This window comes from Pteronotus mesoamericanus, unplaced genomic scaffold, assembly GCF_021234165.1.
Source record: "Pteronotus mesoamericanus isolate MK-2021 breed Mesoamerican mustached bat unplaced genomic scaffold, CSHL_Meso_final scaffold_85, whole genome shotgun sequence".
Classification (NCBI taxonomy): Eukaryota; Metazoa; Chordata; class Mammalia; order Chiroptera; family Mormoopidae; genus Pteronotus; species Pteronotus mesoamericanus.
Window position 1 is genome coordinate 24313216 of NW_026555329.1, and position 22574 is coordinate 24335789.

General features: G+C 36.2%; 2 protein-coding genes across 2 annotated transcripts in view; one reads left to right on the forward strand and one right to left on the reverse strand.

Annotated features, from left to right (window-relative positions):
* The window catches only part of ZNF804B (zinc finger protein 804B), a 492414-nt gene that overhangs the window by 447800 nt on the left and 22040 nt on the right, over window positions 1-22574 (reverse strand). The gene's annotated exons all lie outside the window — the stretch shown is intronic.
* TEX47 (testis expressed 47) lies at window positions 12292-13053 on the forward strand. The gene has a single exon (XM_054563843.1). The coding sequence runs from the start codon at window positions 12292-12294 to the stop codon at window positions 13051-13053; it is 762 nt and encodes a 253-aa protein (XP_054419818.1).

The window sequence follows — 22574 nt, forward strand, 5'->3', positions numbered from 1 at the left end:
TTAAGACAATGATATCATGAGGCTCTGAAATATCCTGAGCTACTAATGTTAGTGAATGTAGTTTCTGAAGAAATGTGGAATTGTTCTGAATTAGAGTGGGCAAAATGGCTTTAAATTTAGTGTAGCCTGGAAAGGTTGAAGGATAATAAAGGCTCATTGGATAAATTAATAAAAACCTGTTTAAATGTTTAGGGCAAAGCCAATCTTTAAAAATATTTTACTATGTTGCTCTTACTATATTGCTGCCCTGGTTACATGAAGTAAAAGTGATACAGTTACTCAGACTTGAATTAACATTACTTTTACTTTAAAAAGAAATGATTTTTATAGTTTTAAATTCTAATGAAATTCTCATTACCTATATGGAATACAACAATATTTTAGTAACCATTTCTGACTCTAAGATTTTGCCTTCCAAACATCCTGAATTCAGTTATTAACACCATTAAACATAGCACCCATTATAGGATTCCTCTGTCTAAAAACGTGGTTCTCTACTGAGCATCACAAAATTCAGATTCCTGTAACTGTTTTTGAATAGCTCTAGCCACCATTTTACTTTTACAAAAAAACAACAAATATGACTGGAACATCTGTCATATTTCCTGAAAAGTACTTCATTCAAAAAAAATCAGCTCACTGTTTTGTGTGTGCGTGTATGCATATTTTGTCAACCTTGGTATTAGGTAAGTATCTGAGGGAAGTAATATAAATTAACCTATTTGTGCCAAGTTTTCCTTAACTCTAAAAGGAATATGTTATGTTGGTGGTGCTAAACTCTAAACTTCTATTAGTTTAATTTCCTCCATTCCATTGATCAAAGTTAAACCAAAAGCAAGCACTATAATAGATATTAACTTATTGATGATGTGTTTTATCATAATAGATTAAATGGGCCAGAGTAGATCCTTGTACGAAAATTACAGAGATATTATTCCAATGATAACTAGCTTAGTATATGGAAAGCAACTTTGCCATTACTCAAAAGATTTTTATAGTCATGAAAAACTATATTAAGATTTGTTATGTTTATGTTACCTGACATAACATGCACTGATAAAAGAGGAAAAATAAATATAGTTCACAGTTTAGTGTTAGAAGTCTCCAAAATCTCTGTCAATCATAGAACTGACAATCATAAAATATCTTCGGAGTACAAAGTACAGCATTCCATTTCCAGACTCCAACTTCCTGACTGGACACAATGATAATTAAAAACAAGCAGCATGCTTATTTTCAATAGAGAAAAACCAAGGATCACATAGCATAATTACCCTACAATCTTTCCCCTCTCCAAGTTACCACGAGTGCTTTCATTCTTTCTACCGCCAATGTTTGGAGGCGTGGTCTAGACTTTGCCTTCTTATTCTACACTGAGTGATTGCAACCTGCTTTCCCTCAATCATTTTACTGAATTTATTTTTTTAAGTCTCCAGGAAACTTCTAGTTGCCAATATTAAGAGATCACCTCAGTCCTCAAGGTTTTTGACTTCCCTTTAGAAATTTACCTTTACCACCCATTTTTAAGTCACTCCTACACTGACCTTCATGGCCTTGTGTTTCCTTAGTTCCCCATCTACTTCAGATGTTTTGTTGCCTCCTTCATTGGCTCCCTTTTGCACACTTGCAAAAGTAGTTGTTCCACATGGTAATTCTCTTCTCCACATTCTTCTTTTTTTCATTATCTCACAATCACATCGGTTTCCAACCCTTCCCTCAGTGCCGATGCCGATCAAATCTGCATCACAATCCAGATTTCTCCAGATCCCCAGACTCTGATTGCATTTATATCTGAATGTTTCTATGGCAATTCCCTTCAACATAATAACATACAAACTATTTTTCTTCCTAAATCTGTGCTTTCCCTTCTATCCTCCATCTGTATAAAACAAAACAAAACAAAGCAAACAAAAAAACAACACCAAGAAAACATTCTGCCATCCCAGTTACTGACATTCAAGTCCACAGAGTCATCTTTAAATCCCTGCATATCTCACTCCCCACATCCAGGGGATCAAGTCCTGTCTAACTTGGTGAGAGCTTGCGTATCTTCCTCATTGTTAGTAAATGCCTTAGTTCACACTCTGTGAGCACTCAGCTAAAATCTTTAAAGACCCACCTCTCTCTCAATTATATCCTTTAGACTGGTCCTACGAAGATGGCACTTTGTGCCAGGTTTTTCTGGACTGAGGTTCTGTAGTAGGCAGTTAGCCACAAGCAGAGCAGAAACAATAGTCCTGGTATAAAATGTTGCCAGGGCAAGGTTCCCTGGGTCCCTAGCAATAGGCAAAACTGGGAAAACAAGGACCCAAGGTGACCTTTCCTCCCCTAACATATCGCTGGCCATGCTGTTAGGACCCTCCCCTGACCTTTCCTCCCCAGCATGTCATGATGCATGTGGTAGACTCCCTTGGAGGAGTAACAGGGGGCTGGAGAATAGCCTCACACAACTCCCATACAAGCCCTGCACAACCATTCCCTTAAGCATTAAGCCCTCAAGACAATGAGGTTCTGACCCACATTAAATAATCTTAGAAACAAAGTCTTGGGTCTGTGGACCAGACACAGCGGTCTTGGTCAAAATAAAGATGACATTTAGGCCTCAGGTGTGCTTCAGCTTCAGGCCCAGAAAAGCATCAAAACCAAAGGAAGCAATAGCATAGCTGACATCCGGACCGGCTGCATTGACTAATGACCCCCTACCCTGGCACTGACCAATCAATGTAGGCCAGGACCCTAACAGGACACACCTGGAAAAGCTGATGAATATTCTATTGATATCTTCCTCTAGTACCGCTCTGAAAATCCCCGCCTTTGGAGAGGGAATAAAACCTTAGGATAGAGGACACCCAGCTGTTCTCTCTATGGAGAACGCCCACACTGTTCCCACAGGTGCACCGTAGTATTCCATAATTAACATATCTATTCAATTTTTCGAAGTTCTTTTTTTAATGATTCCTATAACATCTTTACATTAAAATGTCAGTCATTCTATTTCTTTATGATATGTACCTGGAAGACGCATTACCTAGTCAAAGAGTATGAAACTTTTAAGTTCATGATCCATATCATAAATTACTTTCCAGAAAAGGTGAACCAATTTACTCTTGGACTGGAAGAAAGTAAGGGCACCCATTTGCCAACTGCAGAATTCTTAAAAGTGCTCAGGCTGCCTCCAGCATTTCCCATCTCTAATTTCTCTGCACTTCACAGGTAACTTTATAAATTACATATTATAGGCACACAGAAAATTCCAGTGATTCCCTACAAGTCAAAGAGTAAAATTCCCACCTTTGAACACGGTGTCCGAGTCCTCGTCACATTGGCTGCAACTTCCTTTTTTTTTTTTTTTTTTAACGAATTCTTTATCTTCTCCTTTTCCACTCCTGCCCTCTGCTCACCCACTGGCCTCGGCCAGCAGTTCTACTTCAAGGGATACTTAGAATAACCTGGAGAGGCCTCAAATACAGGGTCCGGCAGAGGTAAGGCCTGCTTGAGTGTGGTTGGTAGGATAATAATATGGGCATAACAATTTATAGTTTTAATTTGAACTTGTCACATAAAATGTCATATGTTGTGCTTGCATGTGATACTGTTATATTACAGAATTGCATGCTTATGATTTTGTAATAAAAAAAAGGGGGCATTATTTGTGCCAGACCCTGAGCTCTAGTCCACACTAAGAACGAACCAGGAATTGGCTTTTTAAAAAATTCCCCACCAGGGGATTCTAACAGCCAGTGTTTGAGTCACCACAGTTAGCCCATTCTTCCTTAAAGTGAAATCAGTAGAGATACTGGGAGAACACTTGCCAACAATTTAAATTATTGGACCTCCCTTTAAAGACCACACTTTAAGGTAACTAACTCAGACCCTTTAGGGCTAGAGACCTGGCATCTGCATTTAACAAACCTGCAGATTCCGTGGTTTGAGAACTACACTCCAGCCAACCAGACTACTGCCATTTTCTTCATGAAGTGCACACTTCCCAGCTTTGCATGCAACACATGCCTCTGCGCTTATGCTTCCACCTCACAGAGTCAGATCCACACCTTTCCCAACCCCCTTCTCTGACCCACCCTCCATCCACCCCCATAAATCAAATATTTTTTTTATACCCAGCTTAAATGCTGGTTCTGCCAGCCCAGTTTAATTATTCCAGCACTTTGTGGTTTTGGTGTTTATCATTTGTCTTTATTATAGTATTTCTTCTCTCCAGCCCCTGTATTAGTGAAGATTTTAAGCTCCATTAATAGAATTGAATTTTTCATATGCAGATATAATATCTTTTCACAAGACTACCTCCATATTATCTGGCACCTTTTTTTATACAGATAGTAGATATATTGTAAATGTTTGAATTGAATAACAAAGTATTCCCAGCCTGTGCTCTCCTTGACAAATCATTAAGAAACATTGTTCCATAATGTTTTGCACAAAGAAAAGATGCTGGAGAAGGTAACCTAGCTTTCCTTTTTTAATAAATCTTCAAATATCTAGTGATTTGGTAACTAACCTCACTTTGGTTTGCTCTGCTAAATCACGTATATTTTGTCTACTTAATAGTTTGTGTATGTATGTGTTTCTAGTTGTTAGCAATTTATTTAGACCATGAATTCTCTTACACTGATTATTTAGGTATGTCAAAATGTAGAAAAAGTTAATGGAAGTGATTTAGCATTTTCTCTGCTATCCAGTACATGAGTACAAGTGGAAGGTTAAAATGGGATCTGGTATTCCAGGTTCCAAAAATCAAGTTCCGTTAATGCACATCTTTATCTTTAAAGAAATGAATCCAAGAAACATTCCTAAAGCCATGCCCCAACTCTGTTCCCTGGCAGCTGTGACTAAATAAGAACTCCTTGATTAAGCTTTCGAAGAAACCCCAACCATCCTTTCTATCATGGTGTTTCCACAGTAGTGAACATCATTGACATGGCATTTATTCTTTATCTCCCTGTGCTGTAGTGATTCATGGACATCTCATTGCCCCTGCTGGACTCTAAACTCCTAGAATTATGTACCGGGGCTTCCCATGTTTGTGTTTCTTACAGTGTGTATCATATTATCTGGCACGCCAAAGGCATAGATAAATCTGAGATGAATGAAAAGATAAAGATAGTACATCAATTTTGTTAAATCACAGGTATGATGGAGAGGTTTTCCTTTCAAATTACTTTATTCAAAACAGGCACTCTCCTCCATTTCCTACGGAACTGTCATGTCATAGAGGAGCAAAGAAGGCCCTGTGACCATGGATAGAGAACGGGAAGAATCTATCTTCCCTTTACCATAGGAGGAAAGAGTAAGCAGGTTATTGAGAGGATGTTTGATGTGTGCAAGGCACTTCTACACCCCATGCTTCAGGTCCCTGTTCTACAAATTGTGGCCAAAATTTTTATCTATTGGATAGGGTTGTTTGAAGATTAAGTTAATATGAGTAAAAACATCTAGTACATGGCATATGGTAAGTAATCAATTAATGGTATTTAATTTTTTAAATCATTTTTATCTTCCTGACAAAGACGGTGAGAGTTTATTGTTTCAGAAACATTTGGTTCCAGAGAATAAAACCAGAGGATGAAGTATATAGTGAATATTAAAGAGCACTGCTTGACATGAGTTACAAATGTATGTTGTGTATTTATGTGAGATAATGTGGATAACAAGGGTAGATAGGTAGAATAATTGAAAAAGGACTCCTCAGGAGAATGTTTTAATTCAGATCCTGCCACTTGTCAGTTTTTGAACATGGATATCTACTCTAAACAGATTACTTTGGAAGGAAAAACACTGATGTATCTTTATCCCACTGGCTGATAAAAGAGTTCTGCTTGAGTCACCACCAAAGGGGAAATGACTGGCCTTTAACAGATGGAACACACAAGGACTATGGCATCTGGGAAGTCAAATGCTGATAATCTGCTGAAAGGAGAGTACACAATTAAAATTATTTACATATACCAGTCAATCAGACTATTGATACGTGCTGATTCTATTTCTATCTGCTCAAAACTTTACTCTTGACACTTCAGTGTATGGTTCATGAAAGTGAAGGAAACAGGCAAGTTGTTTCCAATAGCCCTGTGATAATGAAACTAAAATCTGGAAGCAACCAAATAACTAACAATGCATTGAGAAATGGGAAAATACATTGGGAAAATGAAGTTAAAACTATTATTTATCGTGGCAAAAACTATTATTCTAAATGTAATAGGTTACATCACACAAAAAATGCTAATGTTAGACAGTTTTTGTTATGGAAATGACAATTTCATATTTTTAAGCCAATATCAATTAAGAAATTATCACTCTGAAAGAGGGGATGGCTTAGTGATATTTTGTATAGTTTACATGAAAATTATAATGATGAATGATTATCAATTTTCTTTTAGGTTTATTTTGGAGAAACCAAGATGTATAAAAGAAAAGTGAAACAAAAAATGCAGATGGGGAGAAAAAGCGCAACTGAACTCCTTTTTATAGGGGCAAAAAAGTTTTTTTAAAAATTGGTAAGAATGGTTGTCATGGAGAGGAAGAATCTTACCCATATATAAAAAGGTTAATGGAAATTTAGGCAGCTTGCAATACTCTATAAAATCTCCCTCCACCTCTGATCAAAGCCAGTGTTAGATAGCAAACCCTAAAGTTACATGTCCCTTTTCCTCTCTGGTATAATCCATCACTGGGGACATGAAATGAAATGAAATGAAATGAAATGAAATGAAATGAAATGAAATGAAATGAAACGAAATGAAGTGAAATAGCCCTGGCTAGTGTGGTTCAGTTGATTGGAGTGTCATCTCATAGATCAAAAGGTCATGGGTTCAATTCCCAGTAAGGGCATGTATGAGAAGGCAACCAATCAATGCTTCTCTCTCTCTCTCTCTCTCTCTCTCTCTCTCTCTCTTAAAGCAATGAAAAAATGTCCTTGGGTGAGGATAAAAATTATAATAAAAATAAAATAAAGTTACTCTGGATGTGGTAAAGGTATATGCTCCCTCACCTATCATACTATAAAGGAGAAGTAAACAAGGAAAAAAATTTAAAACTAGTGGCTTAAGGTCTCACAGTTCATGTTCTTTGTTGAATAGGTGAAGAGAAGAAATCTAGAAAAATACCTATGTTAAAAGAAAATTCTTATTATAAGCTGAATAAAGGCCAGGCGTTTGAAAGAAATAGTAAAAATCAGAAACCCGTGACATATTTCAAAATGAATAAAAAGACATTGTAACAGAACACAGTTGGGGCATAAATTTTAGGAAACATAAAAAGGTAAAACCAAGTATGTTTGCCTGTGAGATAAGAGAAAAAAACATTGAGACATAGTAGGGGTATTTTTTAAAGGAAAAATAAAGAAAATAATACTGAAAATATTGACATTTATACTTTGAAAGGGTAGAGATACATCTAAGAAGAGTGCAGAGAAGAATACAATTTGGGAATCTTCTACACAGAGAAAATCTTGGAATGGAAATTCAGGTTTTTTCTTCTATGTCAACCCCAACAAGTTAGTTATATCTGCCTTGAGCCTTAGATTTGGAAGGAGTCCAAATCTGGATTCAGCATAAAAGACTCCATAAGCCAATCAGCAATATCAGTCATTCACTTTGGAGGCCAGAGTGACATTAAAAGCCAACCACCTGCCCCCGCAAAAGAGAAGCATAGACGGTACTGAGCTAACTGGGCAAGGAGGTAGAATGTGAGAAAATCTGCATGATGAGAACGGAGCCTCAGTGTTGCCCAGAGTCGGGTGTGAGAAGAGATTGGGCTATAGGTCACCAACAGAGACGTAGGGAGAAATTCAGAAAAGTAGAATCATAGGAACCAAGGCAGGAGAGAAGGCCATAAAAGAGGTTGTGGCCAACATAATTACATTCTGAAAAGCAATAAGATGAATAAAGCTGAGGACAGTCCCTAGACAGGGCAATGACAAGTTTCTGTACACCTTGGGAAAGACTGTATTGTTTCAGGGAGTAATAAAGCAAATAACAGTGGCAAATTATAGTCATTTTTTTATGTATCACACAATTGAGGAATTATTAAGTCACCTCTCAGCCTCCACTTTCTGGGATAATTTATCTCTAGATATTAAAACCAGATAATTAGTTTGGATAACACAAAGTTTATGGAGGGAAAGATACTAGGTTTAGTTTTTAAAAATTGAATGAGAATGTTTTCTGACCTTGTTTAAAAAGTATGCTTTAGAGCACACATGAATGCAATTTTAAGATACGGCATCATTAAATGTTTATTCCAAAAATTAACTTAAATTCCCTTTAAGTTATGAAAACCAAATCCTACAGAACTTTTTTATACAGGATACCTCATTATATTGTGCTTTCCTTTTTTATTTATGCTTCACAGTTACTGAGTTTTTCACAAATTGAAGGCTTGTGGCAACCCTGCCTTTAGCCATTTTTCCAACAGCATTTGTTCAGTTCATGTCTCTGTGTCACATTTTGGTAATTCTCACAATATTTAAAATGTATCATTTATTATTATATTTGTTACAGTGGTCTGTGTTCAGTAATCTTTGATGGTATCATTGTTTTGGGCTTTGTCCTACACCATGCACATATAAGACAGCAAATGTAATTGATTGCTGTGCGTGCTGTGACTGTTCCACTGACCAGCTGTTTCCCTGCCTCTGTTCCTCTTCTCAGGCCTCCCTGTTCCCTAAGACACAACAATATTGTAACTAGGCCAATTAACACCCTTACAATGGCTTCTATGTGTTCAAATGAAAGGAAGAGTTACACGTCTCTCACTTTAAATCGAAGGTAGATATGATTCAGTGTAGAGAGGAAGGCATATTAAAAGCTGAGATGGGCTGAAAGCTAGGCATCTTGCACCAAACAGTGTAGCCAAGTTGTGAATGTAGAGGAAAAGTTCTTGAAGTAAATGAAAAGTGATACTCCAGTGAACAAACAAATAACAGAGTGAAACAACCCCATTGCTGAGATGAAGTCTTAGTGGTTTGGGTACAAGATCAAACCAACAGTAACATTCTTTTAAAGTCAAAGACTAATCCAGGCTAAGGCCCTAACTCTCTTCAACCTGTGGAGGCTGAGAAAGGTGAGGAAGCTACAGAATAAAAGCCTGAAACTACCAGAGGCTGCTTCAGAAGATTTAAGAGAAGAAGCCATCTATATAACATAAAGTGCAAGGCAAAGCAACAAGTGATGATATAGAAACTGCAACAATTTATACAGAGGACCTAGGTAAGATAATTAATGAAGGTGGTTACACTAAATAACAGATTTTCAGTGTAAATTAACAGCCTTGTATTGGAAGAAGATATCATTTAGGGCTTTCATGGCTAGAGAGAGCTCAGTGCTTGGCTTCAAAGCTTCAAAGAACAGGCTGACCCTCTTGTTAGAAGTTAATGCAGCTGGTGACTTTTGAGTTGAAGCCAATGTTCATTTACTATTTTGAAAATCCTAGGGCCCTTAAGAAAAGCTTAATCTTTTCTCCTGTGCTCTATAAATGGAACAACAGAGTCTGTTTACTTCATAATCTGTTACATGTTTTAAGCGAACTATTGAGACCTAGTGCTCAGAAAAAAGAGATTTCTTTAAAAATATTACTACTCAGTGACAATATACCTGGCTACCCAAGAGCTGTAATGAAGATATACAAAGAAATTAATGTTGTTTTCATGCCTAGTAACATACCTCCACTCTGCAGCATGGATCAAGAAATAATTCAAATTTTCAAGTCTTATTATTTAAGAATTGTATTGCTTAAAGCTATAGCTGCCATAGACAGTGATTTGTCTGGTGGACCTAGGCAAAATCAAATGAAAACCTTCTAGAAAGGATTCGCCATTCTAGATACCATTAAGAATAATTGTGACTCATGAGAAGAAGTCAAAGTCTCAATATCACAGTAGTTTGAAAGACACTGATTCCAAAACTCATAGATAACTTTGAGGGGTTCAAGACTTTGGTGGAAGAAGTAACTGCAGATGTGGTAGAAATAGCAAAAGGACTAGAAGTAGAGCTTGAAGATGTGACTGAATTACTGCATTCTTATGATAAAACTCGAATGAGTAAGTTGCTTCCTATGGATGAGCAAAGATGGAACCTCCTACTGGTGAAAATGCTGTGAAGATTGTTGAAATAACAACAAAGGATTGAGAATATCTTACAAACCCAGTTGATAAAGAAGTAGCAGGATTAGAGAGGATTGATTTGTATATTGAAGGAAATCCTACTATTTGGGTAAAATGTTAACAATATTGCAGGCTATGGAGAGAAATTGTTCATGAAAGGAAGAGTCACTTGCTAAAGCAAACTTCATTATTGTATTATTTTAAGAAATTACCAGTCACCCCAACATTCAGCAACCACCAGCTAAAAGATTATGACTAGCTAAAGGTTCAGAAGATGGAAAGCTATTTTTAGCAATTAAGTATTTTTAATCAAGGTATGTACATTTTAAAAAACATATTCTATTGCACACTTAATAGAATACAATATGACATAAACATAACTTTTATATGCACTGAGAAACCAAAATATCTGTGTGACTCGCTTTAATGTGATGTTCATTATTATGGTGGTTTGGTGGTATGGAAACCTGCAATATCTCCAAGATATGCCTGTAACAGAGTCACTGTTACACAGAATCTGATGTGTCCTAGTCTTTAATTAGTTCATAAATATCTCTTTACCTGAGGTAAAGAGAGTAGGGGTGTTATTGGGAACATGTCTGAATTGTGCTCAAGGTATATAACTTCAGTTTTCTCTTCTCTAAATTGTGGACAAAAAGAAAAGAATATGTCTAGGAAGATGTCTAGGTCCCCCCTCTGTTTGACTTACAAAGTCATCTGTCTAAAAATAAGCCATTCTGGGAAAGAAGTCCTCATTTCCTCTACCGGGATATTGAAGTGTCTGTTGACATAGCCTCGTTCAATTGAGAAATGGAAGTTGCCAGAGCCCTCTGGCCCTTTAACACCACCAACATTCTGACTCACCAGGTCACCACAGAAATGAGAATAGAACACAAGACACACTGGCAGTTGGAACAGTGATAGAGGACTAGCAGGATCTCATGGACAAGTAAAAGAAAGAACCACTTGAAGAAAGAAAAATGTTAAGTTGACCTGGAGGGAAGAAAAAGCTTGTAAGTAAAATGTAAAGGAATTTTTTTATTTGACTGCCAAGGATGAGCCATTTCTGAGGTTGGTTGATAGAAGAAAAACAATCAAAACTAGTTTCTTCCAAGGTTTACTATTATTATCCAATCAACATTATTAATTTTCAGCATACTGAATAAAGGTTAAATAAGTCAGTTAGGACCTACAATATACCCAGATTTAAAAAATATCATTGGCCAGTATTAGAAAAAAATTGGGAAATTACCACAAAATGCCACTTTTTTAAAAAAGGACAAATCAAGGATAATCTGTAATCACCATTACATAAATGGAAAGATGTTTTAATGTGATGTTAATGCTACTGTCAGTAACTGTCAGCACATATATTCTCTCCTGCGCGCACTCCCTCTCTCTCTCTCTCTCTCTCTATATATATATATACATATACATATATATATATTTATTCCAGTACAAATAACACCCCTTCTTATTACAAATCTTTTATTATAAAATCATAATCATGTAATTCTGTAACATAACAATATCACACTCAAGCACACCATGATATTTTAGGTGAATTGTTCAAATTAAAACTATAAATTATTTCACCCACATTATTACCCTACCAATCACACTCAAGCAGGTGCTACTTCAGCCGGACCCTGTATGTGTATATGTGTGTATGTATATATATATAATAACATATATATTATATATAACTATAGATTACTATAGATATGTCTATCTCTATCTCAGTCTCTGCATGTGTGTGTATAAGTCAAGGATGGAATGTTGAGAAAAAAAATGGACTATAAATTGAAGAGGAAAATAATCATGTAAACAAAAACAGAGTGAACTTCTCTAGATCAAGTTCTCTCTTCTTCCCATTCCCCAGTTCAATGAAGGTTTTTCCTAGGATGTGTGAGTTATTTGACCATAAACTTAAAAAAAAACTTCATTATTTGAGTCCTGTCTTAAGATTCTCCATCATTTTTGAGGGCATTGCCTATTGATGACACTGGGAAGGGGTTTTGCTACTTAGTAGCATTTGACAAACGGAGTAACTCTTTTTTCTTTTTGTCAGAATAAATAAAAATACAAATTCATCACTGAAGAGGTGTCCTGATGATGTGCATACTGTAATAAGCTAAAAATTAGAATCTCTGGAAGAACAGTTAGGACTCCTCATGTCTTTCTCAGGCATTACCCGAAAGGCCAGCAAAAGACCTTTCCCATTGGAATCTCTTCTGCCGCCACAAGTTCCACGAAGTAATTACTTGCATTTGCAGGAAGAGAAGCAAAGACTGCAGCTAAAGAAATTCCTTATTGATAGGATGTTTCTAGTGGCCAAGACAAGACCCAACATAGAAAAAAAAGATATTGCAGAATACTACGAACAAGTGTTTCAGTCCATTTCGAGATACCACCTAGGAGAAGCGGTAACAGGATTATTGCTCATATACCCTACTTCCGTTCTGCACATCCTCGAGTCCTCTGATGGTACTCTGCATCAAATTCTTTTAGATTATCTTAACCATCAGAAGAATGAAACAGAATTTTTTATCAAAGGCATGAAAATTATAGTAGTGTCCCATAACATCCCAACAAGGATCTTCATGCAATGGCAAGTTTCAGTAATAAAAGTGCCAGTCATGTATCTTGATGATGTGACACAGTCACAGTCCCTAGAAGAAGTCGTCACAGAGTTTCTCACCCAAACGCATAAACTAGCACTCTACCTTTTCAAGAATGTTAAGGTGGGCACCAAAGGACCAGGTGACAACTTGCACCAAGTTGTACCTGAATTACTCCCCCCACAACAAATAATAAAGTATTTGTACAATTCTGAAGAATTCATGAACCCAGAAACTTTCCTAAACATGTATAATAAACCCGTGCATGTCACTTTGGATTCTGAGGTAGTCTGGCCTGCTCCTTCCCATTTCTAAGACTGAAAGAGGCGATGTGGCAGATGCGGGAACTCTCCTAAGCAATTTATGCTCCTTAAATAAAAGGAAAACATTTCTAAAGTTACTTATCTCTTTAAAAAAGAAACACCACTATATGCACAAAGGTTATATACTAATTTTTACAAAGTATATTGAGCTAAACTTGAAAATGTACCTCTTCCGATGTTAAGTTCAATATGTTACTTGAATAGTCGGGGCAGTTTACTAAGTTCTCAAATTGTTAACATTATTTTGATGGAATGACTTACTTTATTAAAGAGAACTATGGATGAAAAAGGTCAAACACTTGATCTGGATTCTCATTCACACTGTAAACAGTCAATGAGCAACTGCCACCACAAAGCAGCACATTTTAGGAAAGATCATTTCGTTCTGGGAGTACAAAATTTAGGGCAAAAATACAGTACCACCTTTGAGTTGCTTGCAGTCAAAGGCTTGAGGCAAGCATGTGTAAAAGCAAATTGATATGATATGACTTATGATCAATATTATAGTAGCAGTATGTAAGAAAGACTTATAAGTGCACAAATAAAGGAATAATCTCTATATGATTCCTGAATTCAGAAAACAGAACCTAAACTTTGAAAATAGTTCAAAGCTCACATATTCTGGACTATAAAATCAAGAATATTGAGACTGTGATAAAGCTAAAGAACACAACAGCTTTTGGAAATAACCAGAAAATATATTGTCAGATGGCATTGTACTCTTTCTGCAAAATCTTGTATTGAGCACCTTTCATGTGACATGTTTGCTAGGTGCTAGGGATACAGTAGGATGCGCATAAGACACGACTCATGTTCACTGCCAAAGCATTTCTAAATGAGTCCACATAAGATAAACAAATGGCTGTTTTTTTTTCAGTTACTTCCTATAAAGCAATTCATTACAGGCAGTCTCTATATAATGTATTTCAAGTCGCTCTCTCCCTTCCTTTACCCCAGATTAATGCGTTTTTGCATTACTTAAAATTTTATAATTTGTTTTAACAACCAAATATTTTTATTACTTCAATGATGTGTATGCCAAATCACTTCAGTATCTTAAAACATGGTGGATTTAATGGAGAAAATAGCTATTTTAGTTTCATTTTTTACTTATTTGACTTTCAGTGTCTTTGAGGAACAAAAGCACAATCTCAGCATGCACCTCCAATTTGTCATATGCAGATAATTTTTCATCATTTGTTCCATATCAGAATTAAATTTCAGGAAAGACCATTTCTAATTTTTAAACGTTATAATGTAGGTTTAGATACAGAATGGCATTTTCACTTTTAGCTAAACTTGAAGTTCCCTTTATTTAAATTTAGTGACAAAAAAGTACATTTTAGATAAAGTAAGTCATTAAGACTATATAATTTAGACATCAGCTTAGTAAATATTAAGTACCTAATATTAGTCAGCAATGTGTTATTTACTCTTTGAACTGTAAAAAAAGACACAGGCACCCATTGATCCTAAATGTTTAGTAACAAAATGAGTGGAGATAAAAGTAAATACTTTCCACATAGAAGACAGAGAGGTGGGGGTGGAGAGAGAGAGAGAAGGCCAGAGGGAGAGCAGGGGTCGCGGGGAGGAGAAAACAATGAAGAAGTAAACCTTCGCCTAGGCTTTGAATGGATATGAGGAGAGGTTTGGAGGGTGGATGACCATATTCAAGAAAACAGAGAATGAGCAGAAACAGGAAGGAGAAAATGAACAATAAATGTTTACTGGATCAGATAGAGTCCCTGTAACAGGGTAAATTTTGTTTGTGAACAGTATTTTCTAAAGTTAGCACAGTTTATAAATAAAATTATGTATTTAAGCAAATAAAATATGGTAGGTTATATTTTCTAACATTGGCCACTGCGATATGTCCCACATGCTCTTCCAGTGTGACCTTAACATTCTTCCCATCACATGATGGCCTCTACGTCCCCTGCCCTTGAAATCGGATACACATTTGTGACTGCTTCAACCAAAAGAGTACAACAGAAGTGATCTCATGTGGCCTCCAAGACTAGGTCACAAAAATGCCATGTACTTTGCTTAGACTACTTAAAGGCTAGCTCTTGCAGTCTAAACAACATTCTGTCAGCAATCCAAGCAGTATTCCAGATGACATCCCCAGGTGAGGTCCCAGTCAGCAGCCAGCAGCACCACTAGACATGTGAATGAGTGAATCTTCAGCTAATTCCAGACCCCAGCCTCCCAGTCAACCTGGATTCCAAGACAGATCAGTTGACACTGTGTGAAGTAGTCAAGTAAAGGAGCTGTTCCCACCAAGCCCTGTCTGAATTACTGATTTGTGAACAACTTTAGTGACTATTGTTGATTTAAGCCATTTAGTTTTGGGTGGATGATTATCAACAGCTGGGGACAATAATACATACTCATATATATCAGAAATAATATTGCACGCATAAGTAACAAGAATATTATATATAAAATTTAATTATATATAATTTCTATTACATAGAATAATTACGATGCAATTTCATATCATTTATTCACTCATCTCTGAAACTAGTATTTACTAAATATCTGCTAGTAAATATTTACTTTGGGGTCAAGCATTGTGCTAGTCACTGGGTATACAAGCAGCAGGTAGATGCATCTCCTCCGTACTGCCTAGCATGTGTCTTTTATTAGCCTGTAATACTTTCTGGTGAGAAAAATATTAAGAGAAAATTAATTCATTAGCCCAAAATGAAAACAGTAAAAATGAGTCATCATGGAAGATGTTATAGAAAATATCTAAATGATAACATTATTGATTTAGTATACTGTTATTTTACATTTAAAGAATTAATAAAGTGTCAAATGTGAAAAAAAAGCTGAAAAAGAAACCCAAACAGACTCTAAATAAATTAAGCTACTTGGAGAATTATTTACTTATTTTAGTGAACACACTAGAATGAGTTTATTGAAATGAAAATCACCCTTCCTAGCAGTCACCTTAGGAGGGCTTATACTTATTCCTGTGACATCATTGTTGAACACATTTTGTGACTCTTTTATTGCACATAAATTAAGGAGTTTTATAAATCAAAGGGAGCCTAAATATTTTAGTAACATCTAGTTTTTTGACCCCCCCAAAAAATATATACTTCAACTTGATTTGAGACTTAATATTTAATCTTGGTTCTTAGATTCGTTTGTTTTTAAATATCGCACTCACTCTCAAAGGAAGACCTGCTGTCACTGAACATATTAAAAGAGTGTGACACAGCCTCTTTGGGGAAACATAAATATGTTTTCAGTAACAGTAGCATTATTAAGATTTCTATCTAGCTCACTAATATTATGTCTTTAAAGGGAACGACACTCACTTACCGGTGTATGTTTGAAACTAGGACTTGATAAAACATGGAAATATTATATTTATACCCTACAAATACAATTTATTTGGTCAAGTCCAAAAATGTGACTTTTTAAACCTTGGGAAGACACATAAGGTAATTCTCAATCCAATGAGAGTCACAACTTCCTTACAATAAAACTTTACATAAAACCAGAGTACAAAAGTTAACCCAAACAGAAAATTAGTATTTTCACATCGAACATATAGCATTCAATATTTATATAACAATGAAGGTATAATATAAACAATGAATATTTAATGAACATGTAACATTTAAAGGATATGATCGCTATTCTAATCCTTTTGTTTTGATATGTATATCTTTACAATAGACTGACATGTTGATGAGCTTATGCTTGTTTTACAGTCACCAAAGATTTTCAGAAATGTTACAGTCTTCTTGAAAGATAACTGAAATGATGTTATTTGGAAGGAAAATCCTTCTCAGGGTAAATTTTAAAACTCTACTGTATTCATTTTAATTAAAGAGGCATCTGAATTCCTTCATGGAGAATTATTGGTAAATACAAATAGATTTTTACATTTAGTGACTTTATCGTAACTTTAGCAACACAAAACTACATTTCAATTTAGTCAAAACTGTATCTAGTTGTCAAATGCTCCCTATGTCCATGAGGAAGTAGAAATGAGACAGCCTATCACCAACTTCATGTAAGTATTCTATATTGTAATAAATTACTTAATGTGGCATTAGAGTTCTCCCCCTTGTGGTCAGTTAGGTAAATTTCCAGATTACCTGCTGATAGAATTTACGTAATGCAGTCCATACAGTTTTTAAGAAAATATAAAGAAAACCCTTCAAAGGTACCTTTCAAATATCTGTTGTATGCCCCTTGTTTTTCAGATAAAGATGGTGAAACCCAAAGACATGAAACCTTTTGCCAATAGTAAAAGCAGAATTAATAACAGCAGTCCCCTCTTTCTACCTCACTAATTTAAATAATTAATTGTGATCCTGGTTAGGGGTCCAGATTTCATTCTAAGTGTCCCTTCACTACTACGCCACACCTCCTGTGCGCCCGCCCTCACACAGTGCCGCCTCTACGCACCACGCTGGATTTCCACAGCAACCTCCGTCTCCCAGTGCTCTGGATAGCGCGTGTCATTCCTGCCTGCAGTCTGCGCCCCAACTTGTACTCCCTGTTGCTATAAAACAGACCACTCTCCACACAGTGGCCAAGTCAGACACCTGAACATTGTCATCATTCCCTCCCTTCCTTTTTATCCCTGACAACCAATCAATCCAGGCCCACCCATCTCCCACACTAAGTATTTCTGGTGCCTGGCCTTGTTTCTGTGCCCTCCTGAGGGATGTCCCTCACTCCAATGTCCTCTTCCTCCTCCCTCTCTTTCTAGTCCGTACAATATTTGTATCAAAGGTAAAGTCAGTACAGCCCAAGGTTTAAGAGAGCCACCTCTGGTAGCAAATTGCTGTATGGAAGCCTTGTTCTGTAACTTTGTGTAGAGCTGTAATCTGTTTCTTCACCTTTCTGTCCCTTGGTTTCCTCATCTACAAAACGGATGTGATAACAGTGTCTACATTGTAAGATTGGTTATGGGCATTACATGAAAAAAGGTCCTGGCATATAGTAAGTACTCAATAAGTGTTATTTCTCTGGTCAAAATTTTTCAATAGCTTTTATTTCAACTCCAGGATAAAAAGCAAAATTCTATCATGATCTGCAAGGTCCTGATTCTCTGGCCCTTGCTTACTTAGCTGTGCAGCCTCGCCCTGAGCCCGCCCCTCTCTTTTCTCACACTTTGCTTAACTGTTTCCCAATCTTCCCATGCTCTTTCACTTCCATCCTCACTTCTCTTAGAAAATTCTGCTTATCAATCAAATTACATTTCCTCTGTGAATCTGGGCAAATTCAAGAGACCCTTTTCCGCCCTCATTGTGCACGGCACTCAACCACCTTGTAACAATTCTCCTGTCCTATTGCTGTGGTTTATTTTCATACTCGTTCCCCCGCCAGCAACTTGTAAGCGACTGCCATGGGGGTTTTTTTTGTTGTTGTTTTTATATCTTTAGTGCTTTATTTTAAACGAAAAAAGTTGTTTAAAATATCTGTAAGAATTTCTGTATAAGGTTAATTTTGTTTTTATCAAAAGAGTTGTGAAATTTCAATATATTAAAATGTTCCTATATGATTAACCAGGTTTGGGCATTTGTCCACAAAGCTTTTTAAAATAGCAAGTCAAAATATAATGGTTTCACCTTATCTGAAATCTTCAGTTTTGCCCATATAATAATTTCTTCCACTCTAATTTGGAAGGATACCAAGAATGCCTTCTGGAAGTGATTCAGCTGAACTTTTGTATTTATATATTTCTACTCACTGAGCCAAGTATAGGAGCTCATTTCCAATTCATTGGATTAAAAATACTCTTTCCTGTTGGAGCATCTGAGCAGGCTACTAGTAAGGTATACAACCTCTATTCTGTATTTTTAAGATATTTTCTTTATGTTCTTCTAGTCCTTGTTTTATTAGCAATACTTATCTGTTCTTTGAGATAGGTGCTTGGTAAGACTAATAGTTATCTATTATCTATATTTGCTTAGGTTATTATAATAGCATAAATCTGATTTTATTTTAATTATCTAGTTCACATTTCTGATCTGTTTTTAAAATACCAAAACATTTTTAAAGACACCATATAAAAACAGTGCATTAAATGTAAAGCCTTGATTTATGGAGGAAGAAATAAATGTGTTAGTATGGAACGTATTTACATTTTACCAAAATTCTCTCCAGCATAATGACCTCCTCAGGGATCTCTCACACTCAAATCACTTTCCTCCTCTTTCTTTTCCCAGATTATACTATACTCTGCTTTTAGAAAGCAAAAATGATAGATTACAACAAGCTTGATTTTATCATAGATTAAAAACTACACACCTTATAATATTTTAACTCTTTGGTTCTTCACTTCCTATCCTATACCATGACAATTCTTAAGCATATACTCTGTTGCAACCAAAATCAAAATGAAAATAAGACAAAAACACTGAAGTGAGATGAATGACCTTTATCATGTACTTTCTCTATTACTAACTCAATATGTGCCCTTAAACAACTAATTTATTTCTCGGTGGAACTCTGTTTATCTACATCATAGAATCTATGAAGGTCGTAAAGAAGTCCAGGGAGCTCTTGAACTGTTATCCAAAAATATTTCTGAAAGCAAAGACCATGCTCTCTTACAATGAGGAAGACACCTTTATTGTATAGGATTAAGGTGTTTTATTTAAAATTTTAAGCTTAATGTCTAAATGAATGACTGAACCATCCTATCAGAGAGTAGTTGTGGGCAATATCAACATTTTCCTTTAAAAAAAAATCCTGGTTGTATCTATTAGATGTCATAACCTAACATTATGTATGTGTGTGTGTGTATGTGTGTGTGTGTGATATATATGTATAGGTATATACATATGTATATATATGTATAATATTAGATTAGGATATCTAAAGAGCAAGTTTGATAGCACTGTGAAGTCAGAAGAAACAGCAAAGACCAGGGCATTTTCCTTTAAAGCTGACCGAGAACCATTGAAGATTTTAAGCAGGGCATGATCAGATTGGTTTGGACTGCTGAGTGGAGAATAAACTGGTAGCAGAAACGTTAGTGTAGATAGGCTCCTTAGTAAGTTGTTATGAATCTTCTGTCAGGAGATGGCAATAGCTTGAACTAGATTAATGACTGTAGAAATGGATCTAAGGGGACCAATTTGAGAGATAATCAGGAGGTAAATAAGCCTAAGTTATGAGGGAGAAAACAGTATCAAATACATTAGGTTTCCAGTTTTTCCAATAAAATAGTGCTATTTCTGAGGTAGAAAATATACAAGCAGTATGAAGTTTGTAGGGGAAGATTATGCTTTTTAATTACTGACATTATAACTACATCAGATTGGAACAATTTTTGTTTGATATTTCCATTACCAATTCCTTTGAATGAGGTATAGAGCACACACACTATATTAAATCTCATACTTTGCTGAAATGGCTAAGTAATAGTATGTATTCTTCTGACATAAATAACTTCTAGGAAAGAAAAGTGAATAAAAACAGTTACACAAATTAAAATACATTGAGCCTAAGGAGGAATTATCCCAAAGACTATCTTGAGCCTGATATTCACCACAGCTCCCCTTAATCTTATGTCTACGTTCAGTGGAACCAAAAATAAAATCAGCAAGACTTACTGAGCTTAATTCCTTCTCTTAGTCAAATAAAAGTCATTCTAAACTTATGTATTGCCTCCTATATGTAGTCACATGTCAGAGGTCACATAAGCCACAAACATATAAAAGGCTCCATACAGCCCATGCCAATTTATTGACATTATCATGTATTCCATTTGTAATAAAAATTTAGATAAAGAGGTATCCTTTGTCACTACATTGAAATGGTGTACTCCTGTTTCTCTCAATTAGTTATGGGACAACATGACATACATTAAATCCTTTTCTCTCTCTGCATTTAGTCATTCTGCTGGTATGAATGGAAAAAACGTGACAGGCACTTTGTCAAGCAGGGGGCTCGGGGGTGCAATGCAATCATGAGAAAATAAGCATAATTTCTACCGTAGAGAGAATGCAATCTCTGTCTCTCTCTACCCCAAACACATAAAAGAAAATTAAACAATTAAAGCAACTGTCATTATCGTGCATATAAGTTGCAATGGTTTCCTAACTTTACCTAGTTTAGAGGATTAGGGGCTGCCTTTGAGGGGAAAAGGATAAAAGGATTTCTGAAAGTTAAATAGAAGTGAGCCAAATGAAAGGCAAGGAGTAGGAGGGAAGTGTTCCTGGCAGAGCATATGTACATATATATCCTCTAGCAGAGGGATATTCTGAAACCTAGAGGCAAGAAGAGTCATACCATGAGGGAAGAACTGAAAGAATTTCAACAAGGCAGCACTTGAAATACAAGGAGAAATTATAAGAGATGAAACGATATAGTTAGGCATGGGACCAGATGATACAGACACTTAAAGCTACATAAGTGCCATGGCTTCATATCCAGGGAAATGGGACAGGGTTGTGTTTTAATCAGAGAAATGCCATAATTAGATACACATTATGAAGGACCACTTTGCATTGGGGAGAAGAGACTGGAGGAGAACTAGGTAACTAGACTGGATACATATACTAATTAGGAGGCTATTACAGTAATCACGGAAAGGTAATAGAAGTCTGTACGAAAATGACAGCAAAAATAGAAAGAGGTAGCAAAACTTGAAAAAATATATATCTGATATCTTGGTATTTGAAAGTAAAGAATGTGAAGAACAGGAAGGAGTCAAGGATGAAACCCCTTAGACAGGTAATACTGGAAGACCGCAAGTTGTGGTTGCTTGGGGAGCGACGTGAAGTCTTCTGTTTGGAGCCTGCTGAATTTGAGGCATCTGAGAAACATTAAACTACCCAGAAGACAGTTGGATGCATTGTGCTGAAGCTCAAGCGGTGGGTCGGGGGCAGAGATGGAGGTTTGGAAACCACCACAGATGATGACTGAGGTTTCAGGAGCAGGCCTATCACCCAGCACAGCATATAGAGTGAGCAGAGAATAGAATCTACTTTAAAACCCTGAGAATGCCAAACACAGAGCAGGGACCTTCAGAGAAGTCTAAGAGGACATTATTTAATTTAAATTGCCCAGAAGCAGAGGAAGAGAAGCAGTTGAGAGCAGTGTCATGAAAGCCAAAGAGAAAGAGCATTTCATAAAGAGAGTACTCAGCAGCATCATTTGCTGTCTCAAAGTCAAATAAAAAAAGGACTAAAAAGTAGACTACATGACAAGGAGACCATTGGTTATGGGAAAGGAGCGGTTTACATAGGGTAGTGGGGGGAGAGAAGGATGCAGTAGGTTAAGGAGTGAGGGTTGGGTGAGGAAATAGAGCAAGTATAAACACTATTTCTAAAAACTTGGCTATTGAGTTAGTTGTTAGTGAATCTGCAGAGTCAATTTGGGAATGTAAAGGACCCATTTAAGAATCTTAAAATTTTTATAGAAAGAAAGACCAGCAGTTTCTTCTGGTTTCAAGGAAAGAATCAGTCCTTTTATATGAGATTAACCATCTATCTAGTCATGGCCCAAGGGGAAAAGAGGCCTACCCAGTTT

Excerpts from the sequence above, each read along its gene's own strand:
- TEX47 (XM_054563843.1), top strand. The coding sequence starts at position 12,292 with ATGTCTTTCTCAGGCATTACCCGAAAGGCCAGCAAAAGACCTTTCCCA.